Raw genomic sequence first — 22,230 nt, forward strand, 5'->3', positions numbered from 1 at the left:
ACATGCAAAAAAAAATATTTTCTTTCTCCTTAGTATAGCTTAATGACTCGACCATATTCGAGTCCTATCGAAATGGTATAACAATATCTTGAGAGAAAGACGTGAACTTGTTTAGGACAAGTGGTAATTACAGATACAACGCGAGATCGAATTCTGTTTATATTTTGGAGTGTGTTTATGAGGCATAATAATAGATTCTCATATTTGTATACATCTGTTATTGTATTATTGGCTAATAATGCCCTCTTCAAATAATAATAATAATAATAATAATAATAATAATAATAAAGAACGTGAGAGTAACCTTGATGGTCATCACGCAAATCACATTCCGCTGAAAATTATCATGAGGTTCTATATATGTGAAGTCAATTTTCAATAAGGTGTGTAAATCTCATTCACTTTTCCAGGTGAATTCCTAACGGGCACTAACTTATGAATCAAAGATTGATAGTTTAAAGTCAGTTGTATTCATTAACATTCTTTACCGAAATAATAAGAAATAAACGATCTAATAAAGTTAGTCTTTTGATTTTGCTCAGAATCTAAAGTTGGTCTTTGCTCTACTCAGTTGTAAATTATATTTGACGTGTGCAACCTTTTGTGTTGTGGTATTAATAATAAAATTTAATCACACATGATGTATCTTTATTTTGTAAATAAAAACAATACGAAATACTACTTCGTTTATTGTGGTCATAGACCCGGTCAAGATAACACAATCATGATGTTTTTTCATCTTCTTCTATCAACTTGTGGAACAATACAATTTTGAACGTTCAGTAACCAGCCAAAACACGCATGATATCTTTTTCTGTGGTTATAGACTCAGTCAAGTTAACACAATAATGATGTTGTATTTATATTTCTTCTATCAACTTGTGAAACTGACATGACAATACAATTTTCCATGAAGTCGTTGGTATTGCTGGGCAAGTATTGAAACGTCTAATTCTGAATGAAGTCTTTAATCTCCATGTAATCAACACATTAAAGTTTTTTTTTTAGTCATTTTCGGATTTGGAAATTAAACACAAGCAAGCATGTCTTGTCTGACATAAATTTACGGAAAATATTGTCGGTGGCATTATCAAGTTGTTAAACTGATATGACACCCATTATCAAGAAACGACATTTTTACATAGTCGCTGATATAGTACATTCACTAGCCAACCAATACATGGTTGAATAGAAGTCTTTGTGGTCCAACATTTTTATTCAATGCTGATAAGAACACTCACTTGTTGGACCCATTGTTTATGCAACGTAGGTTTGTACGTGTGAAACAAATAGGGCCCAAGATTAATACTCATTAGTTTAATAATAAATAAGGTAATTTTTTTTGGTTAATAAATAAAAGGTAAGTTCCCTATATACTTTGATGGTGGTTTTATATAAAGCTAACTCTAGGGATTGGTTATCTCTCAACTCATAACGTAGTTTTCCCGAACCATAAAAAAAACTGTCAAAACCTAAAAGGGTCAAGAGAGAGAAATCAATCCCGGTGATTTACCGCTTCCGCCACCGCCATCACGCTCTCGTCATGGATCAAGGTAGCTTCTCTTGATCTTTTATTATCTGTGAAAATCATCTAGTTCTAAGATCTTGGCTATTATGTTTGATGCAATTATTAGGGATTTGAATTGCATATTATGATTTATGCTTACATCACTAGCCAAGCAATATGAATCTTTCCACACAAAATTTGAAAAAAAATCATCCAATTTAATATTCAGCTTGGATGGTAAAATACCTCGAGGAACACAATTTCATACGTTCCAACAATTCATATGCAATTCATTGGGTACACTCTGTTCTTCATCAAAAGATTCGATTTTTGGCTTCAAAAAAGGATTGCTAGACAACAATACTGCAAATGTCTAGCGGACAATAAAGCAAAATATATAAATAAGGTGTGATTTTCGGTAATTTCCTCTTTGATATTATATATCTAGCTGTTCATATTTTAACTCTTTTCTTTTTTTTTTTTCCTACTCAGGAATGAGCACGAGAAGTGGTGCTGTGAGTTCTACATTTGTTTGAAGATGCACTTGTTTTTTTTTCTTCTTTCTATTTTCATATAATATGATCTGAATGGACCAGAGGATTTGCCGATTCTTCTCCGTTCTTTTTAAGTGTAATCAAGTTGAACGTAATTATCTACCTTAAGTTTCGATAAAAAAAAAATATCTACCATAAATTGGGTCTTTTCTTTATTTTGATGGGAAGCTAACAAATATATATTCCCGAGTTCGGTCAAAATTCACTTTTTGTGCTTGTAATTTTAGTGTCAAATAACCAACCCCCGACTCTGTGATCAGGATGTGAAATATATATACCATGGATGAAGCAATTTTATCATTATATTTTACCATGCAAAAAGCATAAATCCCGACTAATTTACATTTTTTAATGACTGAATAAGAAAATCGATGGCTTGATGATATTTCACAAAATCCCATGGTAACAGCAAGTATTTAATATATTTGGATTAATGAATTTCGACCAAATTACTGAGAGAATATATTTGTATTTTCACATGTTGTCTTTTTGTACATATCTCTCTCCCATTGTCATGAAAAAAAACAAACGTAACGATATTTTAATGACAAAATGTTATATGATAAAATGTTATTAAACAACTGTTTTTCATGACATTACTGTTAATGGTTTTCGAATAAATGGCTCATATTGAATAATGAGGAAAAACACTAATTAAAGATGTAGTTCAAGTGATATATTACTCATCCTAATTGAACGCTCACTAATCAGCCAAAACAATTTTCCATCAACTCTTTAGTCTTTTTAAGATATGAAAAGTAAACAGGAGAAAATCTGTCTTGACTAACATAGAAATTGCTGATAGTATATTCAAGTCTTTCGTCTTTTCTGGTTCGAAAAGTAAACACAAGCAAGTCTCTATGTTGACTAATAGAGAAATTAATAGATCTCACACTGAATAATATTGACAAATTAGTGATGTGGTTCAACATTTTTATTTATTGCTGATAGAACACTCACTACACGTCAATACAATCTTCCATTAAGTCTTAGTCTTTTTTTTGTCTGGATTTGAAAAATAAACACAAGCAAGTCTATCTAGAGTAGACTAATTAACACATAAATTAATTATAGGTCTCATACTGTTAGACTAAATTTTGATCATCCAAAAAAAAAAAAATTTGAAATTTTCGGACATTCAACATAATTTTTAAAACCAAATAGAGAAAAAGAATTTCTCAATTTGTGCCGAAATTCCATCAAAAATAAAAAAATGTTCTTCAAAAATTGTAATGCAGCATTTTAAATTTCCTCCGAAATACAGCCATAACGAAATGCGACACGCATATTATTATTGCATAAAATTATATAAGTTCAAGTACATGGAAATTTAAATCCGCTTTTCGTACAGTAATCCATACTGTATTGGTTTACTAGGTTATGATACGATCGATACTAACATTTAATGGCAAATATGAACATGTCCACTCAACATTTGAAAATCTTCACACATTCTCCAATTTAATTTTCTGCTTTTATGGATGGCTTTAAAATTATTGATAAGTTAGAACTGTAATTCTTCATGCATTCTAACATTAGCTGCCCAAATTCAAATAACAGACAATTCACTCCCCCAAAATCTAAATTTGGTCTTTGCTCTACTCAGTTGTTATTTATAGGGAAAATTTCATTGATATTGTGTTGAATCGAAGTGCGCAATTTATACTCTCAATTTTTCAGACATATTCTTTCAACTTAATATAAATTACATATATCTCCCCTATATTGCAAACACCACTTTTTTCGTTTATTTTTTAGAAAAAAAAATGAACTCTCTAAAATACCCTTAATGAAAGAACTCTTTAATTTCTATTCATATATAAAAAAAATTAAATAAAAAACTTTCTTTACAAAGAGTTAAGGATTTTTTTTAAGAGAAGTTTTGATTTTTTTAATATAATAGTAAATAAATATATATTATAATAAAGGTATTTTGGGTAGTTCAATTTTTTTGTTTTTTGTAAAAAATAAACGAAAATGGTAGTATTTACAATATAACAATAATAATAAGAAATGAAGGAACTAATAAAGTTAGTCTTTTGTTTTTACTCGGAATCTAAAGTTGGTCTACTTAAGTCCAACTTGATCTCTAGGGAAGTCAAACAATTGCTTTAGGTCTCCTCTAAATAAACGTTTATATCTAAATTTAATATATTTTAGGCTTAAATTATGTAGAAAAATATCTAAATATAATATATTTTAAGTTTAAAATATATATTCTTTAGGCTCGAATATATTAAATAGTCTAAATAAAAATTTAAAAATACTTGTAAAAATAAATTTGCTTTAGCCTCAAAATTTTTAGAGCCGGGCTCAGTTCTAAATTATATTTGACGCGTGCAATCTTTTGTGTTGTGGTATTAATGATAATATTAAAACACACATAATATCTTTATTTTGTAAATGAAAACAAAAACAATATGAAATACTTCCTTATTTATAGTGGTTATAGTCTTATAGACCCAGTCATGTTTACACAATAACGTTGCTTTTTTTTCTTCATCTTTCTTCTATCAACTGACATGACAATACAATTTCCAGGAAGTCATTGGTCTTAGCTGAGTTGGCCAAAAAATCAACACAAGCAACTATTGAAACGTCTTCCGAATCTGCCTCAGTCTACAGTTGCATTAGACCTCCGATTAGACCGACGGCGGAGGTGTCGAAGGCGAGGAAGGCAGCGATTTTGGAGAGGAGGAGATCTTCGGAGAGGCTCGGGAGTTTTGACGACGGTCGTGGGGGCATTTTGGGTAACGAATTTCACGTTGGCTATTGTTTTAAATAAATGAATAGATTGGCTATAATTTTAAATCTTCTTTCTAAATAGGTTAGTCTTTAACAAATCAAAAAAATATTATATTACAAATATCACCCTTTTCGTTTTTTTTTACAAAAAAGTAATTTGAACTCCCCAAAATACCCTTAATAGAATAAATATTTATTTACTATTTTATTAAAAAAAAATCAAAATCTGTCTTTATAAAAAAAATCCTTAACTTTTTATAATTTTTTTTAATTTAATTAAAAAAAAACCCATGGTATTAAATTTTCAAATACTCACATTGAGAAAGGAAAAGAATGTGTTTATAAAATTACGAACCACATAAAAAAAAAAGATATATTGTATTTATATTGGGCTCTTGGCTCTATATTGCAACTTTCATTCAAATAATTTATGCAACATATTTATTTATAGCAAAGTAATAAGAGAGATGAGAAAGAATCATTCGGACCACAGTCACAGCAAGTCTTTCATTCTTTTTCATTCCCATTTTCCTCTAAAAAAAACCAAACAGCCAACGCCATGGCCAGAGCTTGGAACAAAGCCCTTCTCCTCATAGCCGCCGCAATAATGAACTTGCCAACGCCAACAGTGTCTGACGTGGCCTGCGAATACCCGTGTCCAACAATGCCGGTCGGAGGAGGAATCTTGTACCCGCCGCCCTATCCTTACGCATCAATGCCTCCGCCGGATCCAATACTGCCTTACTTCCCATTCTACTACAAAGAGCCTCTTCACCCACAACCACAACCACAACCACAACAGACTCCTACGACGTCGTTTCAGGATTCATCCCAGTCACCGAGGTCCCACTCCCACCACTACGCCGTCTATATCATTATCTCTTTTCTCTTTACTCATTTGCTCAGAATTTGACATACACACACACGTACACGTGTGGTGTTGTATTAATTTGTATCTATCTTTCAAGTTTTTTTTTCGATGTGCACGCAAGTATTGCTTCTCATACTGAATTCGATCTTCTTGTTGCCTTTGCAATATATAACAACAATAATGAAAACTTATATAATATAGTCATTTGGAATTGCTTAATTAACAGAGTAGGAAAAGTTTTAGTAAATTACATAAAATTATGTTCAGCTTTTTTGTTTTTTTTTTTTTTCATTTTGTCATTTAAATATTAATCCATGTATATAAAGCTATTTATCAAAAAAAATTATTAACGCCTAATATTAAATGTATCAACGAAATTGACAATTTAAGTTAGGTGAAAGCTAGTGTTGGGTGTTGAAGTAGTGGTTGCAACCGAGCCATCATGATTCCGTGAATTCTTTCTTTTCTCCTAACCCTTTTTTTTCATTTTGTTTCTTGTAAATAAACAAGTTGAAGAAGAGAAAAAAAAAACTGTAGTATTGTCTGTTTCTAGTATGTAGGGTGGGAGATTCCAAATTTAATTTCGGTGTGTGAGTGTGGCACACCGAAAATAATGCGTTACATACAAACATGGCAATTGGCATATATATAACATGAAAAATCAAGGTCCCATATTTTGTCACTTAATAATACATGCTTTTATTGGTGGAAGAACGTCATCTTTTGTGGCTATCTACAATGAATTAGTTATATTATAATCGGAACAGTCCAGGTTTTTCTATATTTGCAAAAAATTAATACAAAACAGAATAAATAATTATAACAAGCGTGATACGGTCCCAATTCTTTGAAATAAATTATTAAAATAATTTACAAAAAAAAAACGCTTTATTTAAAATTTATAATTTTTTTTATAACAGTGCGTTATGAAACACAATTTAAAGTTTTAAACCTAAGCTATAGTCTTTTAAGTAAGAATACATATTTTTTACAAAAAAATTAGGTAACTAGCCAACTAAAACTTTTGAGATTACTATATAGCAAATGTTTCGTAAATATTAGGTAAATAGCCACAAACATGATGTGGCATTCCCGGTTTGCCCTTTCGTTCAAATAAAATAGTGGGGTATTTATGTCAATTTATGTGTGTAAATACATTGACGTGGCTATTAACCTAAAATTTACGAAACGTTGACTATATAACAACGTGAAAATATAAATATGGCTATATACATAATGGACCATACTTTTTAATCAGAATTGTCCATTGGAGTTATCATTCTAATTGGGCCTCCATGAAATGTGATTGGGTTGGAGGCCCAGATCGTACTTTTTTAATAGCTTATATGTAAGGGATTATTCTTATTCTATGACTTATACAAAGATTATGGACCAAAATCTACTAAACCCAAATAAATCCTAAACTATGACTACCTAGTTTTACTAAATACAAAAATACCCTTATTTTTAATAACATTTGATTTTCTTTCTTATTTAATTATTTGACTTTCTTTTTTATTTTTGGATTAATGGGATGAGTTATTCACGTCCCTCTCTCTTCCATCTCTTTTCCTGCGTATTTCATGTCTATGTGTCTTCCCTCACGTCTCACATTTCTGGGTTTTCGTTGAAGATTTATTGACATTGATGTCAATAAATATGCATATTTATTGATATCAATGTCAATAAATCTTCAATGATTCTGAGAAATTCGTTTGAAGATTTATTGACATTGATATCAATAAATATGCATATTTATTGACATCAATGTCAATAAATCTTCAACGATTCTGGGAAATTCCTTTGAAGATTTATTGACATTGATGTCAATAAAAATGCATATTTATTGACATCAATGTCAATAAATCTTCAACAAAAACCTATAAATTTTCAGAGCTGATCCTAGGCCTCCCAAACGACGTCGCCGAGCTATGCCTCCTCCGACCACCGCTGTCGTGCCCTTGACCCCGGCCCACCTCAGCTCCTCCCACCTCGCCGTCGACGGCACCGAACCCCTCTTCGCCCATGCCCAACCAAAAGAGTCGAGAGTGACGGCGAGTTTCAAATCCCGCCAGGCGTGACAGAGCAACGAATGCGCTGGAGCTTGACGGTCGTCTCCGTCGAGCTGGTTTTCGCTCGATTCGGAAGCCGAGCCGCACCGCTTCCTCGCTCCGTGTTGTGCGTTGACTCCACCTTGTTGTGGACGTCGTTGATAAGCTTCTTCCTCGCCTCCGACACCTCCGCCGCCGGTCTAATCACCTTCACATTCATTGACCTCCGATCTAATCAGCTTCAAGGCCATCTTCCGAATCTGCCTCAGTCTACAGTTGCATTTTTTGCATCCAACAATCAATTGAGTGGAGGAATATCATCTCTGATTTGCAACCACGATTTTCTCGAAGTTCTCGACCTGTCAAACAACAGCTTCAACGGCAATATCCTTCCGTGCCTTGGAAATTTCAGCAACTCTTTGTCAGTTTTGGATTTGAGAATGAACAACTTTGATGGCATTATTCCTTCAGCGTTTTCAAATGGAAGCTCTTTGAGAACGCTAAACCTCAACGGAAACAAATTGGAAGGCCCGCTGCCACTATCTTTGCTTAACTCCAAGCTTTTGGAAGTTCTAGATGTCGGAAACAACGAACTCAATGGCGTTTTTCCTCAGTTCTTGGAGTCTCTGCCAGAGTTACGAGTTCTTGTATTGAGGTCTAACAAATTTCACGGTGCAATAAAAAATCCCAATATAAGCTTTCCTTTTCAGAATTTGAGAATCATGGATCTCTCCGACAACATGTTTGCGGGGCTGTTGCCTGTAAAATATTTTGAGAATTTTAAGGCGATGATCGGTGCACATACAGATAAGTTGGATTACTTGGGATCTGATGATTTTATTAGGTTTCGCTATTATCAAGACTCTGTGGCGGTGTCAATGAAAGGAAACTACATCGAGCTGGAGAAAATCCAAACCTTGTTCACAACGATTGATTTCTCAAGAAATGGATTCACGGGTGCGATTCCGAAAACGATCGGGAAGCTGGATTCGCTTGAAGGCCTCGATTTCTCTCACAACAATCTCGTCGGTCCGATCCCACCCTCGTTGGGAGATTTGAGTAATCTCGAATGGTTAGACCTCTCATTCAACGAGCTCGCCGGAGAGATTCCGCAACAACTGGCCTCGAACCTGAATCAACTCAATTTTCTAAATCACCGCAACAATGAGACGATGACTCATCTTTCTTCGCCGCCGAGAAAATCCCCCAAAATGACGTCCTCTATGACATGCTCGCTGTCGGCCTCGCCCCCGACCCTTGCTCCTACCACGGCCTCAATCGTATCTCAATCTTCTCTAATAAGAATAGATCTCCGACTCCGACAAACAAACCGAGAACTAAAAACCCTAATTTTACATCTAAGAAATTTGGGTGTAGAACAATGTGTACATACACACAAAGAGACAATCAGTTCTACATGGTCGTTGTTTGATCTAATCTCGGTGTGGAGATTAGCGCAGAAGATTACAAAAAGCAAGAAGCTTCTTAAGAGTCGCCGTCATCGTAGATAAAAATGAATAAAAAAAAACATTCTCTCTTCTTTTTACCAATATTTTTGTTCAAATCATGCTTTTGATAACAAATGGAAAGAAAAAAAAAATATTATGAGATGATAGTAGTTAAAACAATTTCTCAATAATAAAATACTAAGAAAGACCACTCTAGAAATTCATTCATTTCATTTTCTAGAAATTCATTCATTTCATTTTCACTCGGTCGATGCAAGTGCAGCAACTACGGTAAGGTTGCTTGGGGAACAAGAAAGACAAAAGTTCCACTTCTCATATATCACTTACAACCTTGTAAAATCCAACAATAATGTTGCTGCTATGTGAAATATACAGGTGAGATATCAGGGAATAAGACAAAAAAGGAAAAATTGGTAAAATCCCACCTATCTCTCTCTCTCTCTCTCTCTATTGCTCTCTTCACTTCCTATATTATGTCTCAAAAGGAAAACCACTAAAGAAAATAAGATAAAAAGGGTCACTCACTTTCACTACCCACCAACCAACCATCCAAAAAAAAAAAAAAGGAGAGAAACAACAAACACTAATATAAAAACCATAACCTCCTCACTGAACTCTAATCCCATCCTCATCAAACTCCTCTCAATTTGGTCAGAAACATATTACTCTTTTTTTTCTTTTTTCTTTTTTTCCTTCCTTCCTTTTCAAATTTCAAAAATTCCTCAGCCCCAACTTATATTTACACCCCCCTTAAAAAAAAAAAAAAAAAACACCGGGGCCCAAAGCTAAAAGATGCTGACTTTTTTTTTTCTCTCTCTCCTACGTTGCAGAGCCGGGCCGGTGATTTATTTATTTTTTGAATCTTTAAAGGGGTGGGAAATTGATCAGAAAGCGGCGGTGTTCCAACTGAGGTGTTGAGGGTGATTGGGTCCGATGGGGTCGATGGTCGCTCCTCCGCCGGGAGTGGCGGCCTGAGATTGGTGCATCAGAGCCGCGGAGGGGTTGTTGTGCTGGAACATCGCAGCCCCACCGTAAGCCATGTGTGGCTGCGGAGGAAGCTGGTTGTACATCGAGCTCATCTGCATCGTCGGCATTTCTTGACCCGTCCCCGCGTGAACCCAAACACCTGTCCCCTCCGATTGCTAATATTATTAAAAAAAAAAAAAAAAAAATCATAAGAAAAATATTATGTTATGACGAGGTAATTTTAATAACAGAAAATTAGGGAAATAGCCAATTTAAACGTTTGACATTGCTAAATAGCCAATTTTTTTATAAATCTTAGGAAAATAGTTGTAAATGATGACGTGACCTAATATATGGAATGGGTTATTTACTTATGATTTACGTCTGTACATATATGAAAGTAACTATTTACCTAAGATTTATCAAAAACGTTGGTTATTTAACAATATCAAAAATTTAAGTTGGCTATTTTTCTAATGTAGCCTTTTAATAATAAGCAAAATTGGCAACTTTGGCCACTGAATTATATGGGTAGTTGGCACTTGGGATCCTAAACCAAAAAAACAATACCCCCCCTTTAAGGATCCTAAGCACTAATTCTGGTTAATTTAATCTCCTATCGAATCATTTGTCGAGTCATGGACTACAATGGACACGTGATGGAGATTAAAAATAAAAAATAAAAAAGGGGGACAAAAATGGTCACTATAGTGCCTGGTCACTTGTTATCTGATTAAAAATACAAATCTTTTACACGCCGAGACTGAAATTGCCAGAAAAAAAAAAAAAAATTCGTTCAGGGACTAAATCAGCAAAACTAAATTCATAAAGGGCTTAAGTGCAACTCTCCGTATAATCCAACTTTGGCCACTGAATTATATGGGTAGTTGGCACTTGGGATCCTAAACAAAAACAAAAAAAAAAAACAATACCCCCCTCTTAAGGATCCTAAGCACTAATTCTGGTTAATTTAATCTCCTATCGTTAATCATTTGTCGAGTTATCGACTACAATGGACACGTGATCGAGATAAAAAATAAAAAATAAAAAAGAGGACAAAAATGGTAACTATATATCTGATTAAAAATATATATCTTTTATGCGCCGAGACTGAAATTGCCAAAAAAGAAAAAAAAAATCGTTCAGGGACTAAATCGGCAAAACTAAAATCATAAAGGGCTTCAGTGCAAACTTTCCGTATAATCCAGGGGTGACTCAGAGAGAGAGAGAGAGAGAGAGAGAAACTAACCAGTTGGCCAGTGGTGTAGATTTGAGAATCTTTCATGTGAGACGCGATGAGGTCGTCGTTGGCCATGGAGGTCCCCGAGTTGAGCGTCTGAGGGTAAGCGATGTAGGAGCCAGCTGGCGCTTGGATCCCGATGTGGGACGGGTTTGCGTTGGCGGGCTTGTACTGCGGCGGCGGCACCGAGAAGTTGCCCGTCTGAGCCGCGTACGGCTGAGGCGCGAACCCGTTGTGGCCCAAGAACTGGTGCATCTGAGGGAGGTAGTACGGCGATATGTACTGCCCGTACGGGTAGAAGCTCGGCGCCCCGTAACTCTGCCGGAAAACCGGCACCGATTGCGCCGCCATCGTGCTCGGAAGCGGCGGGGACGGGTTCGTGCTCGCCAGGGAATTCCCGTTCTGCAACCACACCACAGGAATTCGTTACATCGTGGAAATGGCGAGAGTGGATAGATCGAGGAAAAGAAAAATATCAGTTAGTATATATATATATAGAGTCCAGTGGCTATCTGGCCATATGAAACGTTAGAAATTTGGAAATAGCCAACGTTTCGTTAATTTTTTGTAAATAGCTACGTGAATCTATTTACGCTATAAAAATAACAAAAAAAACGCAGAGTAAATTTCTAGTAAATATGGTTATTTACGAAATATTTACAACAGTTTTTGGCTATTTACGAAAAATTTACAAAACGTTGGCTAAAACGCAAACGCTTATGTTTATGTGGCTTATATCGCTACATTTTGTATATTTATATATATATATTCCCAGTTGTGCAGTAACAAACTATTTTGAGTTTGTAAAGTTAACTCTGCAACATTGCTAGAGATGTCAAAAAGAGAACCTAAAAAATTTAAGTTAGTTTCATGTTTTACGAATGAGAAAGAAGGAGTCAAGAACCAGTAGTGACTCGACTCAGATAAGAGTTGTTTTAAACATTTCAACAGTTGTGAATACAAGAACAAGTGACAAACGGAAATGTTTGCTTGTGTACTTTACCACTCCTTGTGCTAAAAAAAAAGTGTCACTCGTGATTGTGCAGTAACGCTTCTTTTTCGGTTCTCACTAGTCAAAGACTTGCTATTGTGCAAGAGAATGAGAAGCTACCGTTCCTATTGATATGCGAAGCTGATACGACTAATATTATCTATAAACTCGATTGACAATTCGAGAGTCGTGAACCAATCTAACTAAATAAATGAATCGACTAATTACCCATCCGGGTCTAAGCCTCTAAGGGAAGCATTCTCTTAATGGTTAGGGTTGTTTTATCGAACGGAAATCTCGTAATGAACCAACACGCTCGATGTTTACCAAAGAGCACTATCTACTCTCTCGAGGATATTGTACTAAGAGCTATCTACTACAGAGAAATGAGATTCGAGATCTTACAGCGTAGATCGGGATATGAGACTCTTGGGCCTGAGATTCGAGTCCTTCGTACGGTAAAAGCGGGTTTCCAAGCATGGAAGGCATAAGATTGACGTAACTAGGAACGGGCACATTGATGACGTGGCTCTGGTGGCTGTCCGGGAAAAACTGAGTCTCTTGCTTTGGCTGATCGATATTCAAAGGTTGCAGCTTTGGGGCCGAGTGAGTCACCGATTGCAAGTTGTCGAGATTGCCACGTTCCATAACTGAGCTCACATTCTGGTCGCTGCATAAAACAAAAACAAAAATCCCAATTAGTTAGTGATATCAGATAATCACACTGATAGATAGATGAGCTTTCCGAAAAAAAAAATTAATAAACAATCAACCAACCAAGGAATAGGATCTTTAGCAGCTTCGACACTGTCCTGAGAAGTACTGTCAACATCCTCGATCTTGGCACCGATATTGATCGGCTCCGCCGATGTCCCAAAAGTGACATCGAAGCTTCCAAAAGTCAGTCCGTTCTTCAGAGCTTCCGGGACTTGAAAATGATTGGGGAAAGTGACGTGCTGCCCGTTGGAGATGTTAGGCTCGCTTATTACTACGGAGCTCATCTCCGCCGTAATAGCATCGACCTCTGGTAACTCAACTGTTCAAGAAACAAAAAAAAAAGTAAGACACAAGAACCAAAGATTTGTTCATTCACTGTGGCTTTCAAATCCCTAGGACCCAGAACATGACATGAAAAGCTAAACGATAAAACGGCTTTCAATAGCTATTAACTTAAGCAGACGATCTAAATTGCGCAGGACCAGTCTCCACAGAGAGTTGGTCTGAGAAAAAAGAACTAGAATCCGAAACTAAAGTGGACAACCAAAGGGCAATAATAGAACAATTGACTTTTAATTAAAAAAAAAAAAAAAAAAAAAAAACGACGGACAAAAATACCTTCACACGGTGCAATCTCGGGTGTCGATGGCTTGCTCGGAGCATCCTCTTTTTCCACGTATTCTTCGTGCACAGCATCGAAACTCTCTGGCCGATCCAAACCACCGTTGACGACAACGACCTGGCTTTCATCGACGGGATCGGATTCGGCCGCCGCCAGCTGGCGGGTTCCGACCTCGTTTTCTGCCTCGATCGCAGCACCACCGCCGCTGCCGCCGCAATACTGCCCCAAGATAGACGGCTCAGAAGGAGGCTCCGAAGAAGAGTTGACATCCGGTGCGGTGAGACCGACGACAGGTGTCGAGATTTCGTCGCACTTCGCTTGCTCGGCGCTCGATGATGTCACGCCGCCAACAGCGAGTTCGGAATCTTCCGGCTGCCTCGGGCCATGACCGTTGGCGAGAGCCACGGTGCCGTTTGGGAAGGCATTCGGCGAAACTCTGCCGAACAATAACAAACAAACACAACAAAAAAAAAAAACAAAAAATTAGCAAAATAGCCAACTTAAACGTTTGGGTTTAGCAAAATAGCCAACGTTTCGTAAATCTTAGGTAAATAGCCACTGCATTTTATTTACAAGTGTATTTTTACAAAAATACCCATAAATAAGTTCAAATTTTTTTTGGGTATTTATGGGTATTTTTGTAAATATATGCTTGTAAATAAGCGTAAATAAAATGCAATGGCTATTTACCTAAGATTTACGAAACGTTGGCTATTTTGCAAAAGCAAACGTTTAACTTGGCTATATACCTAATGGAAGGAAAGGAAAATGTCAAAACATGCGATAAACAAAAGTTACTCCTAAAAATATGACTTACCTCGGTGCTCGAGACTGAGGAGGATTGTTTCTCGCCCTGTGAGAAAAGGGCATATTCCCATTTTCCCTCCGTACAGCATTTCTACCACCCCCGGGCCCAGCATCTGTAAGAACAATGGATATAATAACATCATTATCGGCGTAAAATCTGATTCACGAGTAAACAAAAAATGGACAGAATTCAAGTAGTAGATTGTTAGTATATATATTAAGGTATACATCGACTTATAATCTTACCCGAAGGAAAGTTAGACCCGTAGTTTCCATGACCACCCCTATAACCTTTCCTCATCGTACCACCACCGATAAACGGTCTCTCTTCAGATGCTTTCCCGTTAAAGCTCTGCAAAATTACCTCCAAAAAAATTTTTTTTTTTTTACTCGGCTCATTTACATAAACTGAAGACTAGCATATAATGTGTATATATAGTAAAGAGAATGATGATTCTTAGTAAAGCTCACCTCCTTTCTCCTCTCGCGCTTTCTTTTGACCTCATGAAATGTGTCTGCAAGAAAAAAGAAAGAAAAAAATATGATCTTCAGTGACACATAATCTGAAAAGGAATGGAAAAACATTCCTATAGTATCTTAGGGACAAGGGAAAATGAAAAGTATCACACTATGAAATGAATCGCAGTGCTCAAATCGTCTCTTATAATTTCAAAATCGTGAATAACCACGCTGAGTCTGAATATAATTTCAAAATCGTGAATAAAATGGTGCGAATCTGTCTATGAAATCTTTCACCTTTTTCCTAATAGTGAATAAAACGATTCAATCCACAATATTTAAAGAAAACCTTAGCTTTCTCAGTTGATTACTTTGAATCTCAGATCATTATCAACAATAACACAAATATATTTGCAAAGCTAGAGACTTTTTATATGCCTCCAAACCAAAACCAAAGACCAATAAACAACAAGAACCCTAGAAAACTCCATTCAAATTACCAAAACCTTGCAACACACACAGGCAATTTAAAAAATGAAAATATAAAAAGCAAATCTCCAAATCCTCACAGCAACAAAACACAATCCAATAAACCAATAGTTTACCCTGAAAACACATAACCGCAAGAAGAAAAAAAAATCCACAAAACCCTTTCACACACCAAAACCCTAACGCCAAAGAAACGCACACAAACCAGACATATACACAAACACACCGATAAACGTACACAATAAACAAAATAGAATACATATATATATATATATACCTAAATACATGAGCTTTTGGATTGTCTCGTTTGGATCCATAGAACACTCTTTGAGCACAGCGTAGATTTCTTCGTCGCTGTGCTGTTTTCCAGTGATCTCTCTGATGTCTTGGATCATTTTCCTTACATTGCTTGGTATCGAAACCCTAGCAGAGCACGAAGATGAAGAAGAAGAACCACTTTCAGAAACGCCGTTACTCATTTTCCTCTGTGTGTTTTCCTTTTCTCCGAGAGAGAGAGAGAGAGAGAGAGAGAGAGAGATTTTTTAATGTGACCTTTGCTATAGAGAAGGACGAAAAGAGAGAGAAGGGACTGATACAGAAAAAATAAAATAAAAACTTGACCTTTATATATAGTTTTTATTTTAAGTCCAAGCAAAAGAGAAAAATTAAAAAATAATAATAATTAAAAATAATTATAATATTTTAAGCAAAAAAGAAGTACTTGATGCACTTTGATTAGCTTGATATATTTAGCTATGAGTGTGTGATTTTTTTCCTATTCTCATTCAACTATAATAATGATATATAAAATTCTAGAACGAGAAAAGATAAAGACGAATAAATTAGGGTTGGCTCCGCGTGTGAGCTTCTCGCACGTGTTTATTCCTCGCTCGCTTAAAACGAACTCGGATTCGGCGGAGTGTTCGAAGAATGACTTGTGTGAACTTTATAGATTCTTATTAGGGGTATTTCGGTAATTTGAATAGTAAAACGAGGCGTTGTGTTAAAAAAAAGTACTTGAGCACGTCGAGCGTTACAACAGCGTGTTTCTCGTGGTCAAAGACAATTTTAATTAGATTCGAGATTAAAACAAAAAGATAAAAATGAAGGAAAAGAACAAAAAGTATGGGACTTTCTATTATTGGGCATATTTCAATGAGAAAAGAAAGAAAAATATAATGAATGACAATAAGAATTTTGGGAGTTCATTGAAAAGAGATAGATTATGATGGTATAGACTATAGAGTAAGGAGACATGCAATGGATTTGTATAGTTACTATTTTAGGGACAAAATTATTATATGTGTTTAAACCATGTGTACTATTGTTGGCATTGTGTTTTAGAGGGCTTTCATAAAATAAAAACGTACAACTTTTAAATCTTGCATGTATCGTTATGGTATAGTTTCTTCGCATTTAAAACCACGTATCAAGAAAAAAATGTACATCATGTTTGCCCTAGCATTTTCTTATTTGAATTACATATTGGATGTATGGTGTTAGTTTATGATTTCCCGATTCTTACTCGAACTTTCCAAAAAAAAATTATGGGGCCTCATGAGGTCAATAATTATAACGGGATTTAATTTTATTTTATCTAATTTATTGTATATAAACTAGAATGCACAACAATTGCATACGTGAGCGAAAAAGTATTAAAAAAAATCATTAATTTGTCAATAAAAGCTTTGTAATTTGACGTGTAATAACGACAATACATGTAATTATCCGAAGACTAAGATCAAGATGATAATCTTGTCTCAAATTGCTCCGAAACAAAAAATAATCAACTTTATTAAAAGATAAAATTGTTGGGAATTCAGTTGTAACTTTTTAACTAGGTATATAGAGACTAGATACTTTTATCAATTTGGAAATTTCTTGGCACTCAAGCTCTTCGAACCTTGCAATAACATTTTGTTTTTTGGTTCTACTACTTTTTTTTTTTTTTGCTGAAACTTTGAGGAAACTTTCCTATTTTACTTTTCGTTGACTAGTTTTTTTTTCTTCTTAAAATTCCGAGTTATTATTTGTCTCATTATTATTGGTGCAATCCTTTCCTTAATATGGAGTATTTATGGGCAGATATGACATGTGAATAGTCGGTGGGGCAAACAGACCTCAAAGGGGCATCGTGGTCATTTGCACCTGAAAAATATCAATTACATCTTTCCCTAAACATTCTTTACATTGTCATAAATATCTCTTCCGTTAATGATTGATTGTAAATTAATTTTTATATTGACGTATTCTTAAAAATCATCCCAAAATATATATATATATATAATACTCTTGTTTTTGTTTTTTTTTTATCTAATATACATATATAATATAATTTAAACAAAAAAAAAAAAAAAAAAACTAGGCCCAACCTAAACCCTTTTCTCTAGAGAATGCGGTTAGGTCGAACCTAAAGAGCAAAAAATTGAGCGATATGTGTACCCTAATTTAAATATAGCTCTTTTTTTATTGTCTTTATGCATATACACCGTATAATCAAAAGTATCATCAAAGACTACGTGTGAATAAACACTTGTGTCATATATGAGAATAGCCCATAACAACAATGATGGCTATGCAAAGATGGTAGAATGTGGTTACAAATAGTCTTTACCTTTCAATTACAGTAATTGAGGCATGTGTGCAATATTTTCACATACACGAGTATATGTGTCGTTCAAGTAGTAAAAGGTATATAAATACGAGTATCGATCCCACATATACTAGCAAAATGAAACACTCTAAGATATTGTGAATTGATTCCAATATATTTTAAAAATATTTTAATATAGACTATATTAAACAAAGACAAAGAGCGATAAAAACGTGAAATCAAGTATGGGAATACTGGGATACGACTTCACCAGAATCAACTAAGTTGGAGTCTTCTTGACACGAACCAGACATATATATATATATATATATTTCTATGAAAGCTAATCTCATTCACAAATCAAATATTCCATAATATATATCGAGTGATCTAGCAAACCTATGAAATTGACGGACTATTATCCTCTCAACATTAATTTATTAAAACAATCAAACACATTATGAACGAGGATTTAAACAACTACATCATTGCATAGAGTTTTTTTGCTAACCTAGTTTAGCAATGACGATTCAAATATGAGCACGAAAATATATTGCCTCTCGATAAGGAAACAGTCTTAGATAACAATTTCAATGGTGATCAACCACTATAAAGCATTAAACACAATTTAAACCAAACATGCTATCATCAAATCCTAATTAAACCTTCAACCACCATCAAATTCTGGCTACATCATAGTCCTACAAAGTGATTACACCGTTATCAAATTCATAATTACAAACAAGCAAACAATAATTAAAAGAAAGAGAAAAATGAAAAAATAACTATTGAAGACGATGAAGATGTCAGGTTGTTGATTCCTTCGGAACATATTTTATCTTATCCAAAAGCTCTCGAAAATATTAGTCAAACACTTTTCTAAAACTATAAACAAAGATAAATATTTGTTTATGATCCTTAGTCTCGAATATATAATATACAAGGTAATTTTGGAGCTATTTGGGTGGGTCTTTTGATGAGATTCAAAGATCTAAAACGGTTTAAACACGATAAATAAATCCTTCAGAAAATTGAGGCACCGCAGTGCGATGATAATTTTTTTCACGGCGTAGAGGCCGTAGAATTTTCAGATCGAATTATGGCACTAAGCGTGGCGTGGTGGGTCTGAGTGCAGCACGCGCTGGACAAAAAAATCTTCTTCCTCGTTTGAAAAACCTTCGTTTGTCTCAATTCGACCTCAAATTTCTCCAAGAGAATTCCGAATAGCTCGATTGAGGTCTCAACATCAAATTTGAGCCCGAAACTTGAAATTTACCATAAAAATAAAGGTAAATTGGCCAAATAGTCAATTCAAACCTTATGATTTGCTATATAGTCAAGGTTTTGTAAATACTAAGTAAATAGCCACTCGGATGACGTGGCCCAATATGTTTTTTCATATCCAAAATTTACCCCTGTTGCGTTGGAATTTCGAATGTTTATGAAATTTCTGATTATATAACTTTCCGGTTTTTTTTTTTTTATTTGAATTCCTCATATAAGTGTGAACATGATTTAATCAACTTAATGATTCCCTTTATTTTAGGAACTAATTTGGACGTGGCATTTGCAATTTATTTGTTTCCTATTATATTATTTTCTTATATTTACTGCATGATTTATCATGTCTCGTTTTATTATTTAGATTTCTTGTTTCTAACGCACATATATTTCAAACGTTGTTATATCTCTCTTCTACGCCATGTTCATCCCAGTTTATTAATGTATTTACGTATATTTACATACTGTTATAATGCAGTATATTTACATGTTGTTATTTACGTATATTTACATGATGTTATAACGCACATAAAAGATGTTCATGTGGCGGCTATGAGCATGATTGCACTTCGGGGTAACTTTGAATTCAGGGTCCAGAGATCTAGCAAAACCAGATATAGTATTGTTTGTTTGACCTACATCCTTGTAAATCCAAAAACACCAATTTTAAACTCATTTAAAATGGTATTATGTGTAAATAATGACTTACAAATAATCTTGGCGTGTCTGACATTTACCCATATTTACTACAAAATATGTCAATCATATTTCCTTCTAATATCCAAAGACACCAATTCTTCAAACACATTTACAATGGTATTACTCATACACTAACACACATTAAAACAGAATCAATACACTACTCAACAAGATCTAGATATAACACATCAAGTTTTAGACATCATACCAAAACCACCACCAACATTTAAACATTTAAAAAAGATTTACAATAAACATTTAAAAATGGAAATCAAAAGAAAATATATTCGTTAACCAGGTTCCCCTAAAATTTTAACATATTTACAATCACTAAATGACACATGCATGGGTGTATTATAAACACAATAGTCAGATCCCCCAAAATATATTGTGAAGATTAGGGTTTTGTGAAATTTTTCGGATAAATGAACAAAAATCCATTGATTCATTACACAGAGGAAGAAGAATAAGCAATACCATCTTATTTCAAAACCGATTCCTAAAAAAACACTTTTCCATGTTTTAATGTGTAAATCGATGTTGAACATTAGTAAATACGAGTTACAATCGGAATAAATTACACATGCATACATGTTTGAGATCCCCTCGCCGAAATCGGTAGTCGGAGAAGATGGATGCAGTTCGTCGAAAAAAGTGACGCGAGTTGGAAATTTTTTTTTTGGAGACATTTTTTTTGGGAGAAATCTTTTTTTTTTTCTTAATTGCCGTGAGATAAGAGGTTGTGAGTTGATCGGTTTTTAAATTTGCAGTTATTACTCCCCTCAAATCTCGGAATCACGTTTTTTTTAAAGTCAACTGCTGTGACTTATGGGCGGGAATCATTTGGGCGTTTTTGTAAATTTATGAGTGTATTAAATGATATCTGGCTATTTACTTAGTATTTACAAAACCTTGGCTATTTAGCAATTTTAAAGGTTTGAGTTGACTATTTTGCTAAATAATTGTAGAAATAATAAGCCAATGTAATCATTTTAATTTATTTGTAAGTAAATATAAACTATTAATTGAATAAAATGATGACATGACTTATTTTGATTGGAGGGACACTAAGAGAGATATCAAAAAGGGACAGAGGATCCGAGTTCGAACACACAATACCTTTGCCATACATCAACTTAAAGTGAAGGAAATATCGTAGATTGAAAATAAGTTAATACAAAGTTGCATTTGTATAATGCATCGAATAATTTGGTGTCCCAACAGATGAAACAAACAACAAAGCTTCATCTCTCAAAGACAAGGGCGATTATAGTGCTGTAATGGGTGTCGATAAGGCAAATCTAGACAATGCGGGAAGGTAAATATCAAGGGTGCGAGTTTTTTTTTAACATCATGGTTGGAAGAAGAAGGAGTCTAGGGTTTATCGAAATGCCATATACTTACAAATTTGAACTAAAAAAACGTCGATTGATATTCGTGTATTAGACAGAGAAATGATAATAAAAATGTGAATTCGATAGGGAAATGAGATAGTTTAATGACATTCGTTAAGAAATTAAAGTTTTGGTGAAATATAGTTTATGTTATTCAATTCAAACTATCAACGATTTGATCGTTCGTTCTGCAACAATAGTATATCAAACAATCGTTTTCTTTGGATATATCTGAGGTGACTAAAAAACGAGCAAAGGTATCGAATAGATTTGTTTTAATTATAAGTACGGATTATGGAACAGATAATTTTGATGTAATAGAAGATTGTTTTATTTTATTAGATATAAAATAATTTAGATATAAAATAATTTAGTGACGAAAATACCATCTACTAATAAACTAAAAAATCCTAATAATAGTAGGGGCAATTTTTCATTTTTTATTCTTTTTGAGAATAATATTAGGGGCAATTAAATTTGGGGAATGACTAATTGCAACTTGCAACAAATTCTTTGATAATATTAAGGTAATGAATTAGTATTGACATCGTTTGGCATACTTTGTTTTTTTTTTAAAATACTTTTAGATTTAATTTTTGAAAAAAACTGTTTTTTTTTAACTGACAGGTGTTTGGTAAACTGTTTATAAAACAGTTGTTACTGGTAACAAAAATTGATTTAGCGATTGGTAAAATAAATATATTATAGTAAAAAGATTAAAATAAATATGTTCTTAAAAAATAAAACTCTCTTCTGTCTCATGTACGAGGATATT

The 22,230-nt window shown here is 34.2% G+C and overlaps 1 protein-coding gene and 2 long non-coding RNA genes across 4 annotated transcripts; 2 read left to right on the forward strand and 1 right to left on the reverse strand.

Annotated features, from left to right (window-relative positions):
- The first annotated feature begins 1,386 nt into the window (after nt 1-1,386).
- Nucleotides 1,387-2,314, forward strand: LOC149398801 (uncharacterized). Its single transcript, XR_016297273.1, has 3 exons — nt 1,387-1,553; nt 1,737-1,913; nt 2,000-2,314. It is a non-coding gene; the product is annotated as an uncharacterized LOC149398801 (long non-coding RNA).
- Nucleotides 2,315-4,548: 2,234 nt separating this feature from the next.
- On the forward strand, nt 4,549-5,873 carry LOC149398802 (uncharacterized). Its single transcript, XR_016297142.1, has 2 exons — nt 4,549-4,811; nt 5,358-5,873. It is a non-coding gene; the product is annotated as an uncharacterized LOC149398802 (long non-coding RNA).
- A 3,616-nt stretch (nt 5,874-9,489) lies between these two features.
- Nucleotides 9,490-16,081, reverse strand: GIP1 (GBF-interacting protein 1). 2 transcript variants are annotated; one of them, XM_089615119.1, is made up of 9 exons: nt 15,766-16,081; nt 15,012-15,055; nt 14,787-14,892; nt 14,551-14,653; nt 13,730-14,169; nt 13,172-13,430; nt 12,800-13,064; nt 11,413-11,805; nt 9,490-10,339 (listed from the first exon to the last, which is right to left on the reverse strand). In XM_089615119.1, exons 1-9 carry the CDS (start codon nt 15,965-15,967, stop codon nt 10,082-10,084), a joined length of 2,070 nt encoding a protein of 689 aa, XP_089471245.1. In that variant the 5' UTR covers nt 15,968-16,081; the 3' UTR covers nt 9,490-10,081. The 2 variants fall into 2 exon arrangements, with proteins under 2 accessions (XP_089471245.1, XP_089471244.1); XM_089615118.1 differs by having other exon boundaries at nt 14,787-14,904.
- Nucleotides 16,082-22,230: the final 6,149 nt, after the last annotated feature.

Source organism: Urtica dioica, chromosome 5 (assembly GCF_054948205.1).
Source record: "Urtica dioica subsp. dioica isolate 48M chromosome 5, U.dioica_male_clone48M_v1_H2, whole genome shotgun sequence".
NCBI lineage: Eukaryota > Viridiplantae > Streptophyta > Magnoliopsida > Rosales > Urticaceae > Urtica > Urtica dioica.

What these genes read in the sequence shown, in the direction of transcription:
- GIP1 (XM_089615118.1), bottom strand. Translation starts at nt 15,967, where the DNA reads ATGAGTAACGGCGTTTCTGAAAGTGGTTCTTCTTCTTCATCTTCGTGC. An exon ending in CGGGTCTAACTTTCCTTCGG is followed by an intron (nt 14,654 to 14,786) that starts GTAAGATTATAA and finishes TTGTTCTTACAG; the next exon opens with ATGCTGGGCCCGGGGGTGGT. An exon ending in CGAGATTGCACCGTGTGAAG is followed by an intron (nt 13,431 to 13,729) that starts GTATTTTTGTCC and finishes TTTCTTGAACAG; the next exon opens with TTGAGTTACCAGAGGTCGAT.